Source organism: Vigna angularis, chromosome 6 (genome assembly GCF_016808095.1).
Source record: "Vigna angularis cultivar LongXiaoDou No.4 chromosome 6, ASM1680809v1, whole genome shotgun sequence".
Taxonomy (NCBI): domain Eukaryota; kingdom Viridiplantae; phylum Streptophyta; class Magnoliopsida; order Fabales; family Fabaceae; genus Vigna; species Vigna angularis.
This window is the reverse complement of record NC_068975.1, coordinates 3,155,704-3,181,119: the sequence shown is the minus strand read 5'-3', so window position 1 is coordinate 3,181,119 and position 25,416 is coordinate 3,155,704. Positions and strand designations below refer to the sequence as shown.

The 25,416-nt window shown below is 36.2% G+C and overlaps 2 protein-coding genes across 2 annotated transcripts; both read right to left on the bottom strand.

The window, feature by feature from the left end:
* Positions 1-6,050: 6,050 nt before the first annotated feature.
* LOC108341268 (probable disease resistance protein At1g58390) lies at positions 6,051-7,151 on the bottom strand. The gene has a single exon (XM_017578964.1). The coding sequence runs from the start codon at positions 7,149-7,151 to the stop codon at positions 6,051-6,053; it is 1,101 nt and encodes a 366-aa protein (XP_017434453.1).
* Positions 7,152-19,806: 12,655 nt separating this feature from the next.
* On the bottom strand, positions 19,807-25,051 carry LOC108341117 (uncharacterized). Its single transcript, XM_017578758.2, has 4 exons — positions 24,487-25,051; positions 22,403-22,826; positions 20,747-22,239; positions 19,807-20,524 (listed from the first exon to the last, which is right to left on the bottom strand). Exons 1-4 carry the CDS (start codon positions 24,862-24,864, stop codon positions 20,021-20,023), a joined length of 2,799 nt encoding a protein of 932 aa, XP_017434247.1. The 5' UTR covers positions 24,865-25,051; the 3' UTR covers positions 19,807-20,020.
* Positions 25,052-25,416: the final 365 nt, after the last annotated feature.

Sequence of the window (25,416 nt, the reverse complement as noted above, 5' to 3'; positions counted from 1 at the left end):
CGAACTCTTTTTCCATTGCCTCTGTAAACTCCTTAATCAGCTTCGTGTTGCTTCCGGTGAATATGAGGTCGTCGACATAGAGAGCAACTATCATCATATCCTTTTCTGATTTCTTTGTGTACAAGGCATGTTTGTACGGACATTGCTCATATCCGATTTTCTTGAAGTACCCTTCAATTCTCTCATTCTAGGCACGGGGAGCCTGCTTCAGTCCATAGAGAGCTTTTCTCAATCTCAACACTTTCTTCTCATCCCCTCTCTTCATGTACCTGAGTGGTTGCTCAACATACACCTCCTCTTTCAGCACGCCATTTAGAAATGTCGACTTCACATCCATCTGTTGAATTGGCCATTGGTTCTGAGCAGCTAACGAGACCAAGAGTCGGATTGACTTCATTCTCGTGACAGGAGTAAATACTTCATCATAGTCTATCCCCTCCTTTTGTCTATACCCCTTTACCACAAGTCGAGCCTTATAACGGTCAACCTCTCCCTCAACATTCATCTTCTTTTTGTACACCCATTTTACTCTAATGGGTCGAGCTTCTTCAGGAAGGTTAGTCAGTTTCCAAGTTTTGTTGCGTTCAATCATTCCGATCTCCTCATCCATGGCTGTTCTCCACTTCTCATCTTAGACAGCTTTCTCAAAACTCAAGTCATCAAAGTCGGCCAGAAGTCATACAACATGAACTTCATTTGTAGTGTTGTATATTTCCTGTAGACTTGTCATCCTGGGCTGTTGTGGCTCGGTTTCTTCATTTGAGGGCTCGGTGGTTGTTTTTGCTGAAGGTACAACAATCTTCGAGCTAGTTTCTTTTTCGACCAGGTTACTCCAACACCACTCCTTCGTTTCCTCCACGTGAACATCTCGGCTCACCACTACTTTATTGTTAACAGGATCAAACAATTTATATGCTTTAGAATTTTTATCAAACCCGATAAATATGTACTTCTTGCTCCGATCTTCTAATTTTGTCTTGTGCTGACTTGGTACTTGCCCATAGGCCACACTGCCGAACACCTTTAGGTGAGAGACACTCGGCTTCACACCACTCCAAATCTCCTGAGGCGTCTTCTCACCCAACTTTGCATGTGGACATCTATTTTGCACATAAACTGCGCATTGCACCGCCTCCGCCCAAAACTTCTTCGGCATATTCTTCCCTTTCAACATAGATCGATCCATGTCGAGAATGGTTCGATTCTTTCGTTTTGCTACACCGTTTTGTTGTGGAGAATATGGAGCCGTCAAGAAACGCTTGATTCCATGTTCCTCGCAGTATTTGTTGAACTCGGCAGAAATGAACTCGCCTCCTCTGTCAGATCGGACTGTTTTGATGACTTTGTTTGTTTCTTTTTATACCATCACTTTGAATTTATTGAAAGTTTCAAACAGTTCTGACTTCTCCTTTAGAAAGTGAACCCATATCTTCCTTGAGAAATCATCAATGAAGGATACGAAATATCTCTTACCACTAAATGATTCTGGAGTTATTGGCCCACACAAGTCGGTATGGATCAATTCAAGTTGCAACTTTGCTCGGTATTCAGAGCTCCGAGGGAAAGAAGTCCTTGCTTGCTTTTCGATCACACATTCTTCACATAAATTCTTTTCAAATTCCATTTTAGGCAGTCCGAGCACCATCTCCTTTTTCACCAACTCGGTCAACCCTCCAAAGTGAAGATGATCGAATCGCAAATGCCACTTCATGGCCTCATCCTCCATATCAAGTTGCATGTATTTATCTTGAACAATTTTCAACTCAAGTTTGTACATGCGATTTTTCTTCATTTCTACTTGGGTGACGAGCCTCCCGAATTTATCCCTCAGTTGTAATTCTCGGTCCTTCATCAGAACTGAGTATCCCTTCTCCATTATCTGTCCCATGCTCAGTAATACATCTCTGATCTCTCCGATTTGCCCATTTTTCTGTTCATACCAGATCGTTCCTCGACCTTTCACGGTTACTTTTGAAGCATCGCCGAAAGAAATAGTTCTGGATTCTACCTTTGAAAGTACTTTGAATAAACTCTCGTCGCCACACATATGGTTACTTGCGCCGGTATCCAAGTACTAAACCGAGTTATTAGAACAGCTCGGTTTGACCTCGGTTTCTGGAATGTTTGTCACTAGTAGCAATCCTTGTTCTACTTTCTCGGCAAGGAAGTTTGTTGGCTCCTCCTTTTCCTTCACGGACCTACAATGTTTGGAAATATGGCCCATCTTTCCACATTTGTAGCATTTTATCGAGTAGCAATCCTTGGCAACATGCCCATACCTCCCACAGTTATAACATTCAATGTTGTTTGTGTTTGTCCGACCACCCCGAGTCTGACCTCGGCCGCCTCGGGCTTGACTTCGGCCACGCCAGTTTTATTGGCCGACTTGCTCATTTCTTCGTTCTCCTCTTCCTCTACCACCTTGGCTTCTGCCTCTTCCTTGGCCTCTTCCTTGGCCTCTGGTACTTTAAGCATAAAACACATTATCCTTTTTTATTGTCGCCTTCGCTTGGAGAGCCTGTTCAAGGGACTCTCCCCTCTTGTTTTTCCGTCTCTGCTCATGTGCTTCCAAGGACCCAGTAAGCTCTTCAATGGTGAGCGTTGATAAATCCTTGGACTCCTCTATTGCACATACGATATTCTCGAAATCATCTGTCAATGACCTCAGGATCTTTTCAACAACTCAGTTTGATGAAAGACTCTCACCATTCTGATTTAGTTTGTTCACCACGATCTCCACCCGAGTAATGAACTCGGATACGCTTTCAGACTCTTTCATCCTCATGTTTTCCAGCTCGCCCCTAAGGGTTTGAAGTCGAACTTGCTTTACTCGTTCGTCTCCTTTGTTTGCCTTTTCGAGTATATCCCATGGTACTTTGGAAGATTTTGCATTTGCTATCTTCTCAAAGCCGGATTCGTCAACAGCTCGGTATAGCATATACAAAGCTGCCTTGTCTTTAGCTCGAACGACCTTCAACGCGTTCAACTGGGCATTTGAATATCCGTCTGTGCTCACCGGTTTCTCAAATCCAGTCTCGACCACGTCCCCGTTATCTTGGGAGCCGAGAAGGGCCTTTATCTGCACCTTCCAGTTGTCATAGTTAACGTCTTTCGTCAACTTGGGTAGCGGGATGCCATTGGTTAGTCCTGCCATTTCTCTCGGTGTTTACACTCAACTCACACACCTCACAAAACTCTTAGTTGCTGCTCTCTCTGCCTGTGCACAGTGCCGCGTTCTATTTCAGTCACAACATACAACTTACAAGGCACAACCCATTTTCTCTCTTTCACTCACGGTGCTGCACAACTCAAGCAAACACATACACTTCTCTTTCTCCCTATTTTTCACTCTCTTTTTTTGGACACTTAGACTCTCCCTACTCTGATGCCAGTTTGTAGAAATATGGCAGATATATTCTTATTAATTTTTTGGGCAAACTATCCAGAACATACATATACAAACACAATACTTTAATCTCTCAAACTCACACAACACATAACTCACATAATAACATAACCCAACACACAAAGTACAATCCCACTCTTTTTCTTCTCTGGTGCTTCACGGTACACACACCACACTCCTCTAGCTTTCGCTCTTTTCACACACTCACAATATTCCTCTCTTTCTTCTCTTGTGCACGGTACACGCAAGGACGCCCACTTCTTTCTTTCTTCTTCTCGGTGGTGTGTTTTTTACAACCACTTCTTCATTCACTTTTATAAGTGAGTTGCACACAAAAGTCCAAATAGTGGTTAGTGAAGTGGATGGCTACTTTCGGTGTTGTGTGGTAGTTGTTGGCACAATCATCAGAAACAAATAAACAACTTTCTAAATTATTAAAACCGTGTGGACCCTTTTAAAGTTTACCCAACAGATTTAGTCCCACCTTACTTTCCATTTTGCTATATAAGCAAACTTAAGTAAGATTTACAAATGCACCAAATAAATATATTTCCTAGTGTAGAATAGACATAAACATACACATTATAACCCAATCACGTTAAATTGTAGTGTTGTTTATTTCTCTCTTCCATTCTTTTATTGTTTTGTTTCTAATAATTGGTATCAAGAGCTATGCTTTGCGATTGTAGCATTGTCTGATCTTCCACATAAAAAAATATTTAGTTATGATGACAATGACTTCGGGTTCTCGAAGATGCAAATAGAGGACTACCAACAGACACTTGGGGGCTGATTTGATGTAGGCGCTATCAAATATGTATGAGAAACCATCCACAGCAAACAAAGTGTATTTGATTCAAAAACTTGTCAACCGAAAAATCGGCGAAGGTAATTCGGTTACTCGTCATATTAATGAATTTAATACAATTATTGCACAGTTAGAATCAATGCAAATAACTTTTATCTTTGGACTTTATGTTAGGGTTTATAAGTTTTCTTAAACTTATCTGCACATATATAAAGGTACCAAAAGCTAATGTATACACTTTTGAGTCATATTATATGCATTTTGATTCTTTAAAAAAAGATTTTCTTGCTTCTTTGATTAAAACTTTAATTCTTATAAAGATTATAATCTTTGTAGCGAATCTTCACTTTAACTTTATTAATATGCTAGATTGTAGTATTTCTATCCATATCCTTTATTTATTTAAAGAGATGTTCATAACTTCATTTATATTTATATTTATTATTCTATTTATTTAATTTATTTAATGAGATGGTCAATATTATTTTGATTTATTATTTTTATTTATTTAATTTATTTACGTTAGAGGTTTATAATCTCATTTTAATTATTATTTTGATTTGATTGAGGTGACCCTGACCTGATTTTTTTAATACCTTCAACTATATGACCTGATTTTTTTAATACCTTCAATTATATGATGGTTTTAGTTGTTCATCTATATGGTTTGGGTTTAATATTTAGTAATTATTGTAAATATATATATATATATATATATATATATATATATATATATATATATATATATTATAAAATGATAAATAAAAATTTGATGTATTAGTTAGAGGTATAATCTTGGAAATTTAAATGAGTAGCCTATTAGTTCCTTATTCCTAAATAATATGACTTATAATTGGAAGTGTAACTTTGTAGATTTAAATGAGTATATTATTAGCTCATTTATTCTGACTTGCCACTATGAGGAAATTTGTTTGAATTTTTATAATGATATTATAGAATAAAATCAATAAATTTATCTAGAATTTTGATGTATTGTTCTGATTTACACCCGAAACTAATTTCTTAATTAAAGTAGTTTAGCCTTAGCCATTATTTTTAAATATTACTTTAATTTGAATTTGCTTAATGATATTAACCTCAGAAAAAAAATTCATACAAAATACCTCCATGTTCGAAGAATATAGTATGAACGTAGGTTAGCAAGACATTATAGTATGAACGTAGTTTATCTCTAATAAATTGTGTGCTTTGTATATGAATTGGGATAGTATACCTTTTTTTATTGAAAAACAAAACACTTACGCAATCCTTTCACCTCTCCCTATTTTTCTTCTTGAAGCACAATCGCTTTAATTTTGTCCATGTGTTGTCTTTCAAAATACTATTTACCTTTTGTTTTTTGAAGTCATTTACGTTTCTGCATTTACTAGTAAATTTTCATTTGAATGCATTTTACGTTGTTAATTATACAAAATTATTTGGTAATTAAAAGTTATGTACACAACATTTATGAAACTTTTGAAAGTTTTCATACTTTTAATCGAGTTATATATATATATATATATATATATATATATATATATATATATATATATATATATATATATATATATATATATATATATATATATATATATATATATGTTAGATTGATATTGCATCTAATACTTTTTTTTGGAAATTTACTTATACAGAAGTTCACAGTTGTAAGATGAGAATGAACTTCCCTAAGTTCTTATATCTTTTACATTCATTTTAACCATATCATAAGGATGGTATAAACTTATTGAAAGGACATGAAAATTGATGCTTCTGTTAAAAGTAAATCTCGAAACTAAACAACAAGATCATAAACACGCACACTGTATGTATAGATCAATTAGAATCTGACTTTTTGGTGATCTGCTTAGCTATCCAACCTGAGATGGTTGCAGCAACATAAGGAATACCATGACAATGATAAGCAACACAGTTAATGTTTTCCTCAGTGATTTTATCTTGGTTTTTCAAACACTTCTTCACAAAGTTCTTCAATTTTTCATCATCCCAAGGCTTAAGATGAATCAAATTCTCTTCACGCACCAATTTAGTAGTCACTTCCTTTTGTCTGCTGGTGACAATGACAGCACCACCAGTTTCTTTGGGCAAGGCTTGGGAAAAGAGTTCTTTGCTCGTATCACCACCATCTTGATCAACACAGAACAAATTATTAAACCAATCGTTGCAATGCCACACAGCATCCAACACAATCAAGTACTTCTTCTGATCCAAGAGTTTATCATGAAGATTTTTCACCAGCCACTTATCTTCAGGTTCCTCCGCCAATAGATCAGGATCATCATCCAAAAGTGCCAACATCTCCTTAACAATCCTAATATCCATTTCTTCTTTTGATTGCAAGTCGTACAAACACACCCATATGGACTTCTTGTACTTGTCTTTGACTCGTGAATCACTCAGAACCATTTTGGCAAGAGTGGTCTTTCCCGTGCCACACATTCCATGAACACCAATGGCCTTGAACCCATTATTGGATTCAAGCCATGTCACAATCTTTTCCATTTCTTTATCGAATACTGAAAGGTCTGGTGCATCATTTCCTGTGGGGTACCTGCATGAAGAGAACAAGGGGAAGGTTGAGTATTCATTAATATCATTTTTGGAGTTCCTCACGTCATGGAGATTCTTCTTGATACTTTTCAACACGTTCTCGTTGGCACGTTCCACTGGATCAAAACGTGAGAACATGGAGAAGGTTTTCTTGTTTGCACGACACTCGGCAATTGCATGATCCAGTTGGTACAAATCACGTAGGGACTCAACAGGTGGAGGTGACCAGAATCCTTTGTACTCTGAGAATTCTGCTTCTATTTCTTTCAATAGGGAAGAGATAGTAGGTGATAGGTTAAAAGACTCACTATCTTTGAAAAATTCCAAGAAGTTTTCTTTAAGCATTTCAGCAGTGTCTGAGGCCATGATTGAAGGAGGGAACTGGGATGGTAATGATGATTGAGAGTAAGAAAATGATGAATGTTTTTTTTCACTTTTGTTTTCCAACTTGTGGTGTTGAAATGAAGAAGGCAATAGTATTGTTTGTTTGTCTCATATCTATCACCAAGAACTATAAGCTTGAGGAATTATATTCTTTTCTTGGAACGATGTAACAGATATTTCATCTTTTCTCTTCGAGGGAAACGAATGATTCCATTTCCACGGTTGAAAACCAAACCAAACTGAAACATGAAATAGAAAGATTCTGACTACAGGATTTATTAGTTTTAGGAGCATTTTCATAAATATATTTAATAAAAATGTTACTATAGCAATATTGTAATATTGTTAAACACATATTACTTTAGATAAATTAATTTACCGTGTAATATTATTTTAGCAAACTGTTAGTAACACTATAAGAAATTAATTAAATATATATTACTTTAGAGATTAATATTATAGTAATTGAATTAAAATTATTTTATAAACTAAAAATTACTAATATATAAAATGATTTTTATTATTAATTAAAGTTTATAATATAATTAAAAAATTGTTTTTAATAATTAGTGATCAGTAAAAAGTATTTATTTATTTAGAAATAATTGTTTAATCCCTCATTGTGATATAATTGGAAATTACTTTTTAGTCATTTTAATCTATTTTAGTGACTAAATTTTAGTCAATTCAAATAATAATAAAATTAAAAACTAAATTTTTAGTTTTAAATTATCATATTATTAAAGACTTAAATCTTTTTCATTATGGTCTAGATTTAGATATTGATTTTGTATAACAAAATTTTATAATTGGGAGCCATCGCAATGGAAACCATGCAAAAGAAGGAAAAGGGGATTTCATGGTGGTTGAAGTTGCAATAAAATGTTTTTAGAAATTTTAAAATGTTTATTTTAAGATTTAATAGTTAACTTTGTCCCTAGTTTCGTTGACAAATATCAATTTAATCCCTCGTTTTAAAAGTGTTTGAAATGGATCTCACTTTTAAAATTTTGAGTCAAACCAGTCCCTCCCGTTAAATAGAAATAAACGACGTTAAGGGTTTGATGATTTGGCAGAAGACATGTTATTTTATAGATATATTTATGCTGACGTGTTAGTGAATGGGTGCAGAGATGAAATTTAGAGATGCACTTGATATTTTCTAGGCGAGGCCCAAGCCCTTTAGGGTTTCTTTTTTTTTTCTTTTTCAGAAACGAAGGTCTCTTCTCCACCGCAACTCTGCCTCCGCATGACCAACGCCGTCGTGCCTTCCTCTGGACGACCAAAAATGTCGTCGGCGACACCGATCATTGCCAGAGACACCACCAGCCACTACAATGTTCCTCCCTCTGTGCGCACTTGATGACGCCGTTGTCGCTACCATTAGGTTCCGATTCTGAGTAAACGCCGTCTGCGATAACCCTGTCGTCCTGCGCTCCTCTTCGAATCACAAACACAAATCGCAACTCGTCCTGAGCCCTAATTCCTCCACTTCACTTCAGCCTCCGATAGCATCATCGTCGAAGTGAAAGGCGTAAAGGTAAGGGATTTCGCCCCTTTGTCCCCCATTTTCTGCGTCATCCACCACAGCTTGAACCGGAAGCACGCCATGAACCTCACATCCCTCAAGGTTCCCAACGAAACCACGTGTCTGCTATCTTCCTTCTCCATATCCACTCCCAGAAACATTCCTTCTACCGTGGATGTCTCCACCACGTTCTCTTGTATTTCTGTCAGAATCGTTCGCTCCTTCACCACCAACTTCCCCTCCGAAACGCAACAACAGGTTTTATCGTCATCTCTTCAGCTCCCTCTACGCTCCTCTGTAATTAAATCAAACCAATTTTTCATTTGTCCAATGGAACTGAAATGAAATTTTGAATTTAGGGGTTTTATTAATCAATACCTTGAATGACACCAGTGGAAACACTCGATTAAAAAAATGTCTGTGAATTCGAAAACATGGAGATGGAAACCATTGCCGTTAGCAACATAAAAAAACGACTGAATAAATAAAACAGAACAAAAAAGACAATATTAAGATGATGATGAGGGGTCTTTACTCTTTCATTCACTAACACACGTCAGCACAAATATATTTATAAAATAACATGTTAGCATTGTTTTCTGCCAAATCATCAAACCCTTAACGTCGTTTGTTTATATTTAACGGAAAGGACTAATTTGATTCAAAATTTTAAAAGTGAGGATCTATTACACTTTTAAAATGAGGGACTAAATTGATATTTGACAACGAAACTGGGGACAAAATTGACTATTAAACCATATTTTAAATATGAGAGTCACTTGATGTGTTTCTTTTATCAGTGATAAGAAATATATTAATAGAAAATATTTGAGTCAATCCTTTTACATAAATGTAAGAAAAAATATTGTTCAATCACAAAATAGTACTCCAAGATATAAATTACTAAGAGTAAACCTACTCGTCTTAAATTCTAAGTTACCTTACTTCTCCTCTATATACCTTATATAATATAGAGTCCCGATATTTTGACAACCAATTTTTAACACACTTTTGACAACACCACGTGTCAGCATTTGATTGACCAGTTTCAATTTTTTTTAACAAAAATCTAACATCGAAATGGGTTGAGGATTAACTTTTTCTCATGCTTCCAAAAATACCCTTATTTCTTTATCTCTCCAAATTGTGTTTCTGCATTTTGGTTCACCATTCTCTTTCTATTTTCTCATTCTCCTCTTTCTCGGCGTTAAGCAAAACCCTTGGCATTCTCCAACTTTGCCTCCTCTTGTCGTTCTCTCGTGGCTCCTCATTTCCTTTGGCTCCTCATTTGCGTGGGACGAACCCAAAGTTCGTTCTCCTCATTTTAGTCCTCCATTTCTCTCGCTCTCATATTCCTCATTGTTCACAATGGCATTCTCAGTTGACCATGGTGGTTCGAGTAAGGTAAATGGGTTTATCCATTTTCTTCATTGCGTTTTGGGTTTGGCATTGGGTTTTCGTTGTTGTGTTTAATTTTTTTTTGTTTTCGTTTTTTGGATTTGGCCTTTTCTTATTTTGGTCTCTTTGATGCAATTGTGCGTTCGTCATTCTTTTTCAACAAAGTATGTTTGTGCTTTGAAGAGAAGAATAAAAGGAGAAATGTACAAAGTACGCCTCGTGCAGAATCCGACATGAACACGACCTTTGTAAGCCCGGGAGGCATGTACTACAACCAACCCAGTGTGCAGAGGTTTGGATCGCGAAAGCGTTACAAGAACAAGGTTCTTAGAACCCCATACACAGGAAATATAGCGAAACACAAGTGATTTTTGTATTGAATTGTTATAGAAAGGAATACAAAATTGTACATAGATGAACAAATATTAAGCCTTTTTTTCAAGCATTTTCAAAAATTAAAATAAAAATCAATATTAATTAACTTTTTTTCACTTTCTTAACACTTTCTTCACACAAATACACACTATAATTAATTATTTAATCACACAAAATATAATAATAAAATAAAGATATATTTATTTTCTACGAGTTTTACATATCACGTATTGTATACATGAGGTTATGCCCTTAATGGTTTATGTTGAGCTCGTTAGGGGTTGTTACATAGAGTTTTTAATGTGATGCCAAGTGTGTGTGTGATATCACGTTGTGCCACTACTGGAAAAATCACATTTTATAACGTACAAAAATGATCTATTATAACGTAGTTACTGAGGACATAGTTCTGGGCGTTATAATAAGTCTACACATTTTATAACGTAGCAGAAATTTACGTTATAATATCTTGAACATATTATAGCGTAGTTTCTGAAATCAGTTATAATATGCGCAGTTTTCAGAATCAACATATTATAACGTACATTGTTTAGTACGTCATAATATATGTTTTTTTTTTTTTAAAAAAATTATTATAATTGACACCCAATATCAGGAATGTGGATGCAGATTTAAATGGAGTTCCTTTTTTATTTTCTTAATTATTTTCAAGCACTTTTTTGAAAATATTACGTATAAAAGTAACGTATTAAACTGTGGCATCCATGATAAGGCAAAAAGAAAAGTTACCATGTGAAATATGTTTTCGAGAGTTGAAAACAGATTCAAAATGCATCCAGTTGTTATTATTAACATGCTGCTACACCATTGGGGTTAATGTTGATAGAACTGAAATCACAAACATATTTACAAACACTCAGGCTTATTACTTAATCCAAATTAGCTTCAGTGCTCTTTAGAGATTTTCACCATCATCAACATCTAATAACCCCCTTGTATGAAAGCATTCAAGTGGTCAAACTCTTGACGGTGCTCGCGCACCACAACATGAACCACATCTCCAATGGACACCATTCCAATCATCCCCTTCTCATCAATCACAGGAATGTGCCCGATTCTGTTATTTGTAAGAAAATGCAGAATAAGATCTCAAACATGATTTACAAGCTTGTGTAATCATAAACTTATATGATATCTTTCCCAATGAACAATAATATATACATGTAGTAACAATGTGAATTTTGGTCTTGTTATAATAATATTCAATTACAAACTGTGATTATAATAATGACCATCTCAGAAGTCAAACCAGGGATGATTTTTTTTATTAGTTGACAGCTTAAAACAATGTTTCAAAACTAAACTAAGTTGAAATACACAATGCATTTAAAATCAAAGCTGAAATGTCTACTTTCTATTTCAAAACTAAACTTTATTCTTTAAAAGGACTAGCATTCTACAAAAATTATCTGCATGACCATTAATGGATATGAATCTTTTAATGAAACTTGTACTTATCTGCATCACTGGGATAATTATTGCAGAATCGTATTCTATGCAATGCATGGCCATTAAGCTAAATTATTCATTTTAAAGCAAATTATTCATCGCAACTTCCTCTGTTCCAAACATTAAGCTAAATGCAAATTACCATTTCGGAGTTTTTAGAAGAGAATCAAGACAAACCAGATGATATATATGTAGATAAGTACGAGTTATTACAGCTGGACTTTTCATGCATGTTCCCTTTTCTGCATATACAGTTCTTAGATCGAGTCACAACAGTTATCTAATTTCTCATTATTTTCAATTTTAACATGTTCTTAATTTATGACTTGATCATTGCCTTTGGTAGATATAGCAAAAGAATATACTGAATAAAATACTTACAAAATCTCCAATTCAGACAATGATCCAATATCTCCAGAAAGCTAACCACCCTAACCAGTACTTGCCAGTGTTCTGAAATAAATAAAATTATTCAGTTCCTTTTAAACACCCATTCATCACTCACGCGCGTACCAGCTTTAAACCACTACTCTTAATATACTTTACATCACCACCTATCCAACCAAACACAAGGTTCTATGGTGAATTGAAAGTCACATCAATAATACATGGCAGTTCATATCAGAATTATACATAAGTTTAAATTCTGAAATGGATATAAGCACTGACTTACCTTCACACAAGTGTTTTCAGCTCATTGGGGTATAAAGAGGCCTTTCTAGACTAGCTAAGACACCTTAATATCATCCCTATGTCAACTATCCCTCCGAAAATTATATAATGTAGCAACTGAACTATAAAAATCATACCCTTTAACAACAAGACTAGAAAATATAAGCATTATAATACTGAGAACTCTACTCTTCAAGAACCAATTATACCTCACAAACCAAGAAACTATTAAACACACAAATTTTTATGTTACAAAAAAACAGATAACAGCATACAAAATTTATAACAGAGAAAAACAAAATTTTTATATTACTCTCACACAAAATGGTTTCAGGATTCATGGTAATTGGCCACACAACTGAGATATCCACGAACCTCTCTTCGGAATCCACCAATGCTTGAACCATCAAGCACCCATTTTCACCCAAAAACGAGTCGTCAATTCTGAACCTAGCCAGCCCTAAAACCCTTAAACAATTGTGGAGAGAACTCAAGCTGAAACTCACCACAACCCTGTCAGAACAGGTGCGGAGCTGGAAGAGGTGTCCCATGTTGTCGACGAATGCCTTGCAGACGACAAAGAAGGTGTGGCAGGTCTCCAACGACGCGATACAGTGCTTGTGGTGGTGCCATCACCACTCCACACCCAAACATGCACGACAACGACGACACCCTTCTCTCTCTTCTGCCTTCTCTTTTCTCTTCTATTGTTTCTCAAACACTCATCTCTCAAAACTCAGTTCAATTCTAGCGTTTGGCACAACTAAACGCAAAACCTTAAACCCTACACTAGTACAGTTAAAGGAAATGGCACCGGTTATTTTCGCTGATAGGCACCGGTTCTTGAACCGAGGTATATTCAGACGAGGTAAAAAGTGGTAGACTTTATGCCTCGGTTCTGACACGAGACAGAAAATGGTATGATTCGGTCTCGGTTATTAGAACCGAAATTGTTCCTCTGCCTGTACTGCCTCGGTTGGAGGCTGAACCGAGGCAGTAGGGTCTTTTTTTTATATTTTTTTCCTTTTTCTTTAGCCAGTTAACAGCACCTTCAACAACTCCAATGAAGTTGATCATGCTCAATGAAGTTGATCATGCTCAGATTCAAAACCAGATCAAACCAGACCAAACAAACGTACAAAAGAAGCAAGTAAAACAAATCAAAACAAAATCTCAAATTCAAAAAATCATTCTCAGATTCAATTCAACAAAATGCAAAACTCTACTGATCCAAAACTCTACTGAAACCAAATGCAAAACCCAAAGCAGCTACGGTAGAAAAACCCTAATATGACCACCACCACCACCACTATCACCGCCGCCACCATTGACGCACCACCACCGCTTGCCTTGTCCACCATCCCGCTCCCTTCCTCCGCTACTAGCTCCACCAGCGACGTCACTGCCGTGGACGCAGATCTGGTTGTTCTGTCGTGGACGCAGATCTGGTTGTTCTGCCGCAGTCCGTCGACGCAGATCTGGTTGTTCTGCCACAGTCCGTCCACGGATCGCTGCACCGGAGCAACGGAACCAGACCGGGCACCGCACCAGACTCGCCAATCAGGGCACCGCTGCTCCTGCGTCCGCTCTGTTCTTCGCCAACAGCCTCAGCTTCGCCGATCGCTTCACCGCCACCAGACTCGCCCAGATCTGCCTTCCGTCACCGTTGCGTCGTTGTCGCCGCGTCTTGTCGCCGCGTCTCGTCGCCGTTGCGTTCTCGGTGCCGCGTCTCGCTGCCGCCGTTGCGTCCACCGTCGTCGCACATCGCACATCGCGGAGGAATATCGCGAGGCGGAGAAGACGCAGAGAAGAGAGAAGAGGAGAGGTGCTTTTCGGGGGAAATGAGCAGGGAAGCGTGACTTAAAGCCCAATATGCCTCGGGTGTATGCCAACCGAGGCCGATTTAGAGCCGAATATGCCTCGGGTCCATGTCAACCAAGACCGTATCTTTGCTACGTGAGGATTATGCCTCGGTTCACTCTGATAACCGAACCAGTATTACTTTTAGACACTGGTTTCTTAACAACCGAGGCATATAATGCTTTTAAAATTACGAGACTGCCACCGCGTTTTGATATGCTTCGGTTCAGTAAAAACCGAGTCATAATGTACGAGTTAAAAACGTCATTTTTTACTAGTGCTAGAATATGCAAAGGCACCTGTAAACTAAAGAACAAAAGCAAATAACACAATCGACGTGTCGAGAACATCAAAGAGAATGAAATGCATTGCATGAAACGAAAATGCAGACCAACAGAAACACGAAATCAAAGTACCTCGTCACTGTGAAAAACCAATCTCTCAGGAAGAGAAGGTTTCAAAGGAGAAAGAAATAAAGAGAGGAAGAGATGCGCCAGTTTTGGTGGTAGAAAGGGCTGTCAGAGGCGAGGTTGGGAGGGAGAGGAGCGGGATCCGCCAACTGAGGCTCCTGCGAGAGGACATGAAAGTGGATATGGTTTTGACGAGGGAAGAGAGTTTGGAGAAGAGAACAGAACGCGTGCGGAAGAAGATCGCCATTTGCGAAGCCATCAGTGGACTGGAAGAAGATCGCCATTTGCGAAGCCATCAGTGGACTGGACTCTGAGAGAGAATTAGGGTTCGACGACACTAAGAAAGATTGCGACACTATGGGACTAAAATTGTAGAGAGAAAGGGGAAAATCAATTTAGAGAGATATTAAGACTGATATTTAAAACCAGTTATAATATATTACTAAAAATTTTCACCCTTCTCATACATTATAACAGTTATCCAAGATTACGTTGTAATACGGTTTAAAACTTATTTACAAGTTTGCCACCGCGTTTCATATTATGACTGATTTCTATAACTCCGTTATAATACGTTTTGAAATTATTTACAAGTTTGCCACCGCGTTATGTATTATGACTGACTTTTAAAACTCCGTTATAATATGTTTTACGTTTATTACAGTTTCTGCCACCGGTCAACCTATTATGATGGATTATTTTTATCCGTTATAATAGGTCTACTATAGAATGGCTTTTTTCCACTAGTGCAGGGTTGAAAGGTAATATATATCATGTTTTAGGGGTTACCGTGTTGTGTTTAATGGGATGTTAGGTTGTTTTTATGTTAGGTTGAGTGCTCCTATCACTGGTGCAAAGAAGGGATATTGTCTCGGTTGTTTTGGATTTATGACAGCGGTTTTACAACCGAGGTATATTTAGACGAGGTAAAAATTCAAGACTTACATTTTTGTCTCGGTTCAAAAAACCCGAAGGAGTAAAGCGATTAAAAAAAATAAAAAATTGGGTCTATTACCTCAGTTCTAGTTTGAAAACCGAGGTTGTAGACCCTTAAAATTAATTAATTAAAGGGTGTATTGCCTCAATTGGATCCAAAACCGAGGGAATAGACCATTTTTTGCCTCAGTTTTCACCAAAATCGCAGTCTAAAGTATTTTTTTTAAAAAAAAATTATTGTTTCTGTATCACATAAACCATATGATAGAATCCCAAAAATTCAAACAAACACAGAAAACGTTGTTTTCAATTTATCGGGAACTTTTTTTGTTTTCTTTTCAAACTTTGAAAAAATATTTAAAATATTTACATTTCGAATTTTGAGTTAAAAATTTTTGTGAGGGGCTTTCATGATTTTTTGGTTCTTCATACAAATTTTCATTTCATTTAGAGTTCGTTTGAACATACTCTCAGTTTTACCTATACCTATGCTTTGATATGTATGATGTATGAAGAACAATCAACCAAATGAAAACATGAAAACCTAAAATAAAACTAACCTTGAAGGTGAGTTTGGGGCTGAAACGAACTGAAATAACATCCCAAAAGCGTCTATTCGAAGAGCTGAAGAGCACCTTTACACAAAATCAATTAGTCAAAACAAAAGAAAATCATACCTAAGCACTTAATCAACGTAAACTGAAAGAAAAAATGTAAGAAAAGTTGACGATGATGGCCGCAAAAATGGAAGAACAGAGAGCAGCGGCGCAACACCACGTACAAAAAAGCTTCTGCCTAAAAATGCCTATGTTCTCGAAATTTAACCCAAAATACGTGTTATTACCTCGATTATTTTTTTAACCAACCAATAAGGGTCTATGACCTCGGTTCTATAAAGAACCGTTGCCTAAACCCTCTAACAAAAATTCAGTTATTTTATGCCTCAGTTCTCTAAACAACGGAGGTAATAGACGTTTGTGATAATTACAAAAGTGCCACTATGCTAGTTTAGGCATCGGTTTTTTTTGAACCGAGGCATATACATTTGCGATAATTACAAAAATGTCGCCACACCATTTTTTGCTTTGGTTTCTACTAAACTGATGTCAAACGCGCGAGTTAAAATCCTTTGTTTAACTAGTGTATGAAGTAAAATGGTATTTTTTACATGTTCCAAGTCATTTAGTGTACTTAATTTGATTGATATAATGTTTTCCATGCATTGTTGGGGTTGTCTAGGTGAATTTGGGTATGTTCTGGTATTGTCGAGTTATGTGTTTTGTTGTGGTGTTGCTCAAACTTATGGTTTGATGTATGAGGTGTTGTGATATACGTCCATGATGATTATGTGGAATGCTATGTCTTCTTGCGTACTATTGGTGGATGGCTCGAGAATAGTCCTACTGTAGTGAGTGAGTCCTGTTTTAGTGAACAGGAAAGTCCTATTTTAGTGAACAGGAAAAACCTTGTTTTGACGAACAAGTTGTGTGTGCTAGAGTATGAAAGGTGACATAGGTTTATAATGATTAATGGTGTTGGCATGGGTTTCTTGAGTTGAAGTATGGATTGGAAAGAATAGTTTGGATAGTTTTATTTAATCTTGTTTAGAATGGTAGGAGCATAGAATTTACTTGATAAATTATGTTATTGTGATATAGAGTTGTTATGATGTTTATTCTGTTAGCTCAACCTTATTTTTTTGTGTTTGTGTGATGATTGTATAACTCCTATTGTTATACAAGAGCAAATGATTCTTCATATGTTCTAATTGATGAGCAATTTTGTTATGTCAAAATATAATGTTTTTCTTTGTAGTTTTACTTGGAAGGAGACATTGATTTATTTTTATTCAATAAATATGATTTTATTTCTTTTATTGATATAACTACTTTGAAAAGGTTTAGTTAATTAATTCACATTTTCCTCGTGTTAGAAGGTTTACACTTTATTAATGGTATCTTAAATTGGGATGTTACATGAAACTCACTCACTCTAGCTATTATGTAATTAATTTCAAATCACTAATTAAATTTTTTCACTAGTAAAAAAACAACTTTTAAAGGCGCCCAATATGCTCCGAAGCATATTTAAACGCGGTGGCATTTTTGTAATTAATGGAAACTTATATGTTTCGGTTAATGGGGAACTGGTGCCTGAAAGTGCTACTACCTCGGTTGTCTAAGCTACTCGAGGCATAAAACTGTCTTGTAGACTGGCTAGCGTTTCATGAAGGGGATACCGCCTCGGCTCGACGCAGAACCGGTGCCTAAACACGCTACTACTGCACCGTAAAATAGAATGGTTTTCAGTTCCTCTTCTTCTCTCTCACTCAGATCTCCTTCTCAGTTCCTCTTCTTCTCTCTTCTCTCTCGCTCAAATCTCAAAGCCACCACTCCGCTACTCCGCTGCTCCGTCGCTCCGCCGCTCCTTTGCTCCGTCGTCGCCACTTCGTTGCTTTGCTTTCACGGTACCCTTCTCACTCTTCCTCTTTTTCTCAAACGCTCAGATCTCCTTCTCACAGTTCCTCTTCGTCTCTCTTCTCTCTCGCTCAAATCTCAAAGCCACCACTCTGCCGCTCCGCCTCTTCGTCGCCACCACTCTGTTGCTCCGCCGTCGCCACCTCTCCTTCAACGCCGCCGCTCCGTTTTCGCTGCCCAAAGCCATGGCTGCATCCCACCCCGCAACCCCAACCCGTGACGCGATCTCAGATCTCACTCCACCACCGGACGCGATCTCAGATCTCACTCCACCGCCTAGTGCGGCCCGTGCCAGTGGTGGAGCCGCTGGCCTAGCACCCGGTCCAGCCCCCTTCTGGTGCCAGTGGTGGTCACGACAAAGCGTCTCTGCGGCGCAAGGGAGTTCCACTCTTCAGTGACTTTGCCACTATTGGTGCAGGTTTGGGGACTTTGCGACTGTTGGCGGAGGTTTGGGGTTGTTGGTCATCCGATTTGGGGGTTAGAGATTTGAACGGGGTTCATCTATTGCTGATTCAAAAACATTCATCACAGATGAAGATGACAAGAACAATCAATCTACTTGTTCCCTATTCCTTGATTCAATTTTTATTTCAATTTTTGGGTTTTTGAATCTGCTTGTTCACTATTCAATTTTTGGGTTTCTGCTTGAGAGCTCCAGGAACAGAGGCTAGTGGAAAATCCTTCTTGTTTCACTAAAAATGCGGAATTGAGTTGTTGTGTTGGTAGCTCTGAAAGTGGGAAGGTGAAATGATGATGGTGGCAGTGGAAGATGGGTGTCTGCTTATGCATAAGAACATACATCAAGAACATCCTAAAGGTTGAAAAAATTAAAAAACAAACACGTTACTGCCTCGGTTACCTTAAAACCGAGGCATAAATCCTATCTTTTTTAACTCAGTTCACAATCGAGGCATAAAACCTACCCTTTTTTACCTCGTCGGTATATACTTCGGTTGTAGAACCGGTGCCTATAAGTAAAAGTAACCGGTGTCATATCCTCTTAGTGCACTAGTGCTTATTTAATAGGTATCATTGACAAATGAGGATTATTTGTCCAATAAATAATATTGTCATTTTGTTTGAGTTTATTGTAATTGAAAACAAAACTTTTTAGTAAATAGTAGATTGATTATGTCATTAACCAATCTAATACATGACATATTAGATCGGTTATAATCATAATCAATCTAATATGTTCGATTTTTTTGTTAAAATAGATGCAAATATTAGATCCGTTATGATATTAACCGATCTAATATAGCCCTTTAAAAATATTGTTTTGTCCTTTTCGATTAAAAATATAAGATCAGATAAATATATTAAATCAGTTCTACAGTTATCTAAGATACAAGAGATTACATCCACGTTGATTTCATAATTGATTTAATATGTGTTCTAAAACCGATTTAATATATATTTTTTTTTTGCGTCTAACATATAAAATTATTCTAAACAAGTTGTAAAAAACAATATTTATGAGAAAAAATATGTACAACAGAATAACTCAATATATTATGAAACCGGAACACTTTTATATTACAAATTTTACTTTAGAAATTGTAGTTCTACAATATCATTCCTTCTATTATTTATTTACCAAAAATGACTACGTAATTCAAAGAAAAAAAACATATGATACCGCAAACACAGAAAATAAACAAGCGCTCTACATCATCTAGTCTTGAAACAAGAAAAAAGAAGCAACAAGTTATACTGAAGTTATTTTTAGCTACTTTTGCCCTCATTTTTTTTCTCCTCATATTCTTCACTTACGACCAATTTTGCCCTTGCATGGCCTTCCTTGATTTGAAACTGCTTGGCTAGGCCTAAATGAGTCATCAATAGCCAAACAATGGAAAGGAATTCTCCACCTTTACTAAGTTGTTGGACATGAGTGATTGGTATGCAATTTGCTGCTGCATATGATAATAATTCCACCCATACTTCTGCCATCAGTCTCCATTTGTTCGTCCCATCTAAACGTCTTATAACACTCGCCAATTTACACGCATCAAATAACAAAGATTTGCTCCTATCTCCCTTCACAGCAGAGGGTTCATATTCCACAGACACACTGTGTAGTGCATCGCATGCCTTTTTCATTTTACTTTCTGCATCTTCATCCTCTTTTTTTTCTTTCAAAATAATTTGACCATCTTCATCCTCTTCTTTTTCATCCTCTTCTTTTTCTTTGAAAATAATTCCACGCCAGCGAGTGCCACTTAACCCCTAGGCAGAAAAAGTTATAAATATAATGAATGATTTAACATGATTGATATTTTAAAACATAATTAGTGCTGATAAAATTTTGAACTATATATGTGTGTGTGTTTATTATGAAATCTAGGAAGAGTGATAGCCTAGTTTTTAGTTTTAACAGTGGTGTTAAATTCAGAGCATTTGAAGTAATTGGGGTGTGTATGTATAATTTGAGAGGGGATCATATATTACCCTTTTGATGAACTGAACGAATTCTACAAGCTTGTCCCTTGCCTGATAGAGAAGCCAATTCGATGTGTTCTTTTTTTGATGCTGCTTGTTTCTTTTATCTTCCTCTCTCATTTTCTTTTCTCCAGCAGCAATACTTTTCCTCGTGTTAAAGAAGTTAGTGGCCTCTGCACACGTGTCTAGGAATCTTTTCTGCCCAATTCCCCTAATAGCAGACATCATGGTAGGTTGCATGATCACGAGGTACAACATGTAATCCGACAAAAGCTTACTAAAATGCCGCAGTTCAATATCACTATATTCACAATCACCATGATTTTCTTGCTTGAGATCATGAGCATTATTTTCTTTCTTTTTCTTCTCATCCGTTTTGTTTTGCCCCTCTTTATCACCATCTTCACCATCATCATGATTTCCTTTCTCCAGATCAGGAGCATCAATTTTTTTCTTTATCTGCTCATCCGTTTCTACATAGAACAAGAGGTCAGTGGCAATGTGCCACAGAATTAGGCACTCATCAAAAGTGACATCGTTGCGTTCCACATAACGCATCAACTTGTTCAGATCATCTCGTGATAGATCACCTTCCTGGATAACCCACTCACCTCTAGAGGAACATATTCTTTGAATACTTTCAACATCTTCTGCATCCCCAGATTTTCTTTTCAACTCGTTAAATATAAAAATCCAAAGTTTCTGAAGCAATGGCCTCTTCTTCTCATATATCCATTTTTCCACAAACTCTTCGACTCCAATTTTTCTAATCACCCAATCCAACCATTTAATCTTCTTGTCTAAGCAACGTGATATCAAGTTGAATGCCGAGATGGTTTCAGACCATCTACGAAACAGTACGAATCTTTTCAAAACTTCGTATTCCTCATTTTTTAACCATTTTGGCTTGTTATCCTTGTGTTTTGACCATTTGGGTTTCTTAAGCTTCAGGACCCAACTGAGAGTGGTGTCTAGTTTGGTTGTTTCCGTGCCACCTCTAGTGCCACTATCAGAATCACTGATTTTCTGAGAGCCGCGAGAGTACAATATTGCAAATGAGTAGTCAGAGAAAATGAACATGAAAATGGACACGACTTCCAAGGATACAGCACCATACAACAATACGTAGGTGACTGTAACATCAAAGGGTTCGCAACCCCTCTTTTCGTCAAAAATGAAAACAACCAAAGCTGCTACGACTGAAGCAATGGACAGAAATCGAAAGAAAAGCCCTACCCAACTCTCTATGATGGTTGTCTTGGTGTAGAAAGCTTGGTAGATGAAGTTGAGTTCAACCTCTATCACTCTCAAAGCATCCACTGCTGTTCTTTGTAGCAAATAAGTGCGACTCTCTTTGCGTTCCTGGAAGCTGAAGATCATGTCAACAACCAGCCCTTTGAATTTGTTGAAGTAGTCATAAGCACCCTTCATTACTTCCAAATCCGATAGCTTTTCGTCAACATCACTCTGAGTTGAAGAATCTCCCACTTCACGAGGGAGACCTAAATCAAAGTTTGAAAGTGGTTATTTTCAAAATAAATTTGGAAAAACGAAAAGCAACTCAGTCCAAATTTCGTGGAGTGAAAACATAATTAAGCTAAATAATATTATAACAATGAATACTATTCTGTTGATGTTGCTGAGCTTAAGCTTTAGATGGCTTACTCTTGGGAGTCTCTGGTTGTGAGTCGGCACTAATGGGTGTTTCTTTTTCTTGTGATTGTTTGTAAGGGTTATTGCCATCAATTTGATCATCATTTTCCTCTCTAGAAGGTATCTTGGAATGTTGATCATCTGACTGATCAACTTGTCCTGAGATTAATTGTTCTGAGATTTCTGGCATGGTTACTATTTGTGCTGGAAGTCCTGCTTCCTGTCTTGATTTCAGCTCATGCATGAGCTTTGCATAATTGGGACCTGGATCAGCATTTTGAATCATAGATTGTCGGAAGTTGTCAGCACTTGCATGTTGAAGAGAAATAGTTCTTTCTGCAAATTTGATGACCCCCGCCATGAAAACTAGGACTGTAGGGATCAATAACGTGTTTTCTGGAAGTGTCAACAGGAACACGTAACCCGTTAGACAAACCTGTGAATATAAAAGGTCAGATATTAATATGTACATGGTAACAATTTTTTTTAATAACTTTTTCACGTGATATTATTTTATTAGTATGTATAAAGGATCAATCACCCGCTACTACTTGTAAATAGGTTGTATTAAAAAAGTAAAAAAAACATTTTTCTGATGAGTAATGATACTATTACACACTTTGACATGGAGCAAAAGAGTAAAATGGTTATGAAAATATAAATTTTTATATTTTTTTGAAAAAATAAAAAATAAGAAATAAAAAAAAATGATATCAAATAAATGTAAAAAATTTAGATGTCATAGAATTTGAGATTTTTCTTTATATATATCTCATCGAATAAATTAACGTCTCTTTCCATGATCTCATCTCATGTAGGACGGATTTCAAAACCTTTTTAATTTTAAAATTTTATCATGTTCCAATAATAACGGAATAAGATTGAGAAATATGATATGCTAATGTATTGTGATTATTTAAAGGAATAATATATTAATATTGTAATAACAATATCTTTTTTTAAGCAAATTATTATACTAACTAAAAGTTAGAGAAATTAATATAACTTTTTGAGTTAAAATCTGTGGAAAATCAAAGACAAAATTTGTAATACTATCAGAAGAAAATTATAATTAGGCCGAATATTATCGATAAAAATAAAATTTAAACCAATATGTAAAATGTCAAAATGAACTTGAATTATGTAATGATGTGAAATTTAAATTCATCTTTGAAGCACATTAAATACAAGCTTTTAAAATCTAACTATCAAAACTAGCTTACTGTCACATGATAATATATAAAAAATTAATACGAGTTTTAAGAGATCAACTTTAAACTTAACAATAACAGGAGAGTAAAAAAGGTAAAAATAAAAATATTATTTTTTGTCATGCTAGATATACTTCCAACACACTACTCTTTTAATGACAAATTAAAGGAAGAGAGAGGCTACACTTTATTCTTCGAAAGCCAGACCAAACTTTTTTTACTATTGTTTTCACATCTTCATAATTTGGACTCATCTTTCTAAGTTAATTGCCAAAGCATCTCGTATTATGTTGTGTTTTTTTACTGAGTATGATGCTTTTTTTAAGTAGTGTATATTTTACTTAATAGATATGTAAGAAAATGTAATAGCATGGATTCATGTTGACTTAATTTCCACTCCTTCCTTGTGCATTTTCTGTACCTGGACTTGTTTATTACAGTACCTCTAGTCCTCTCCAATAGAGTAAATTTATAAAAGATGATGAAATTTGCACAATGTACGAAATTGGGATTGTCAAACATAATTGAATATATAAATTTGATTGAAACATTAGAAGAGTAAAAGAAAAATATAATTATACAAGGTGATGTAGAATATAAATTTCTTTTAAATTAAACCAACAATGTCAAAGTGCTTGGATTGGAATATCTAAAGCAGTATATTATATTTAAGTATTATGATTGGAAAATATATGTTTGTCAGATACTACACAGATTAATTTTTTCTCTCAGAAAAATACATATATTATAGATATGTACAAGAGACACTTAGGGTAATGACATGGGTATATTACTATATTATTGAATACTGTGCCTGGACAATAGTATGATAAGATTTTTTATGATAGAATATATTGTTAAGAAATACAAGTAAATTAGGTTTACCTGCACCGTGAAAGCAAGCATGTGCCTGAGCCAAAGTTCATTGTCCTCGAGAGAAAAAGCTGTAATGGTGTCAGGGCCACCCAAGTGCAGCAGCAGAAAGGGTGTCCAGAAGGCTCGCAAGTAGTCATCGATGGTGGAAACTGCCGTGTCTTTATCACCATATTTGTTGGAGATGAGGCCAACACAGAATTCCGCAGTGACATCTGCAACAAGGTACGTGAACCAAAGCACCGAAACCAACAATGTATTTCTCGAGCGTTTTCTGAAAGGAGCTATGAAGATGAGAACTATTTGCATGGTCAGACTCACAAGGACAACACCCTGAATGTTCCATTTGCCCCAAATGTTCCTCGCAAAGTTTGGGATAGGATTTACCATTTCCCTTTACTTCTTTCTTCTTCTCTCTCCGACCAGATCTCTTTCTTTTCCTATCGTCTTTCATCGTTTTAAATACAAAAGCATGCATGCATGGATCATATGCCTTTATTTTTTCTTCCCTCTCCTTAATATATAATTAAAAAATTCAAATAGCACTTGTTATTCTTAAAGAACGATTCATCAGAGGTAGACAAAAGAGCTATAGTTTCTCTTTAATTTGCTTTTGCTGACAGATTATTCTTTGCACCTTTTCTCTTTTGTTACAGTTCAGGTTTGGAGTGGTTGTGATGTAGATCTTCATCATCGATAAGGAAACAAAGGTTGAAGGTTTCAGCTCTTGTCATATACTCTTCCTTTTCAATCTCTATCTTTACGTAGTTGGCAATTAACTGGCGTATGAAAAAACTACATGTTCTCTTCTCTGGTTTTGCTTTGTTGGGGAAAATGCTTCTCTTTTGCTTTCGCTCGAGAGAAGTTACATATCCTGAAAGAGAAAGCACAATAGAGGAACATAACTTTGCGTCTCAATTAGAAACCATGTTATCTTTCAAC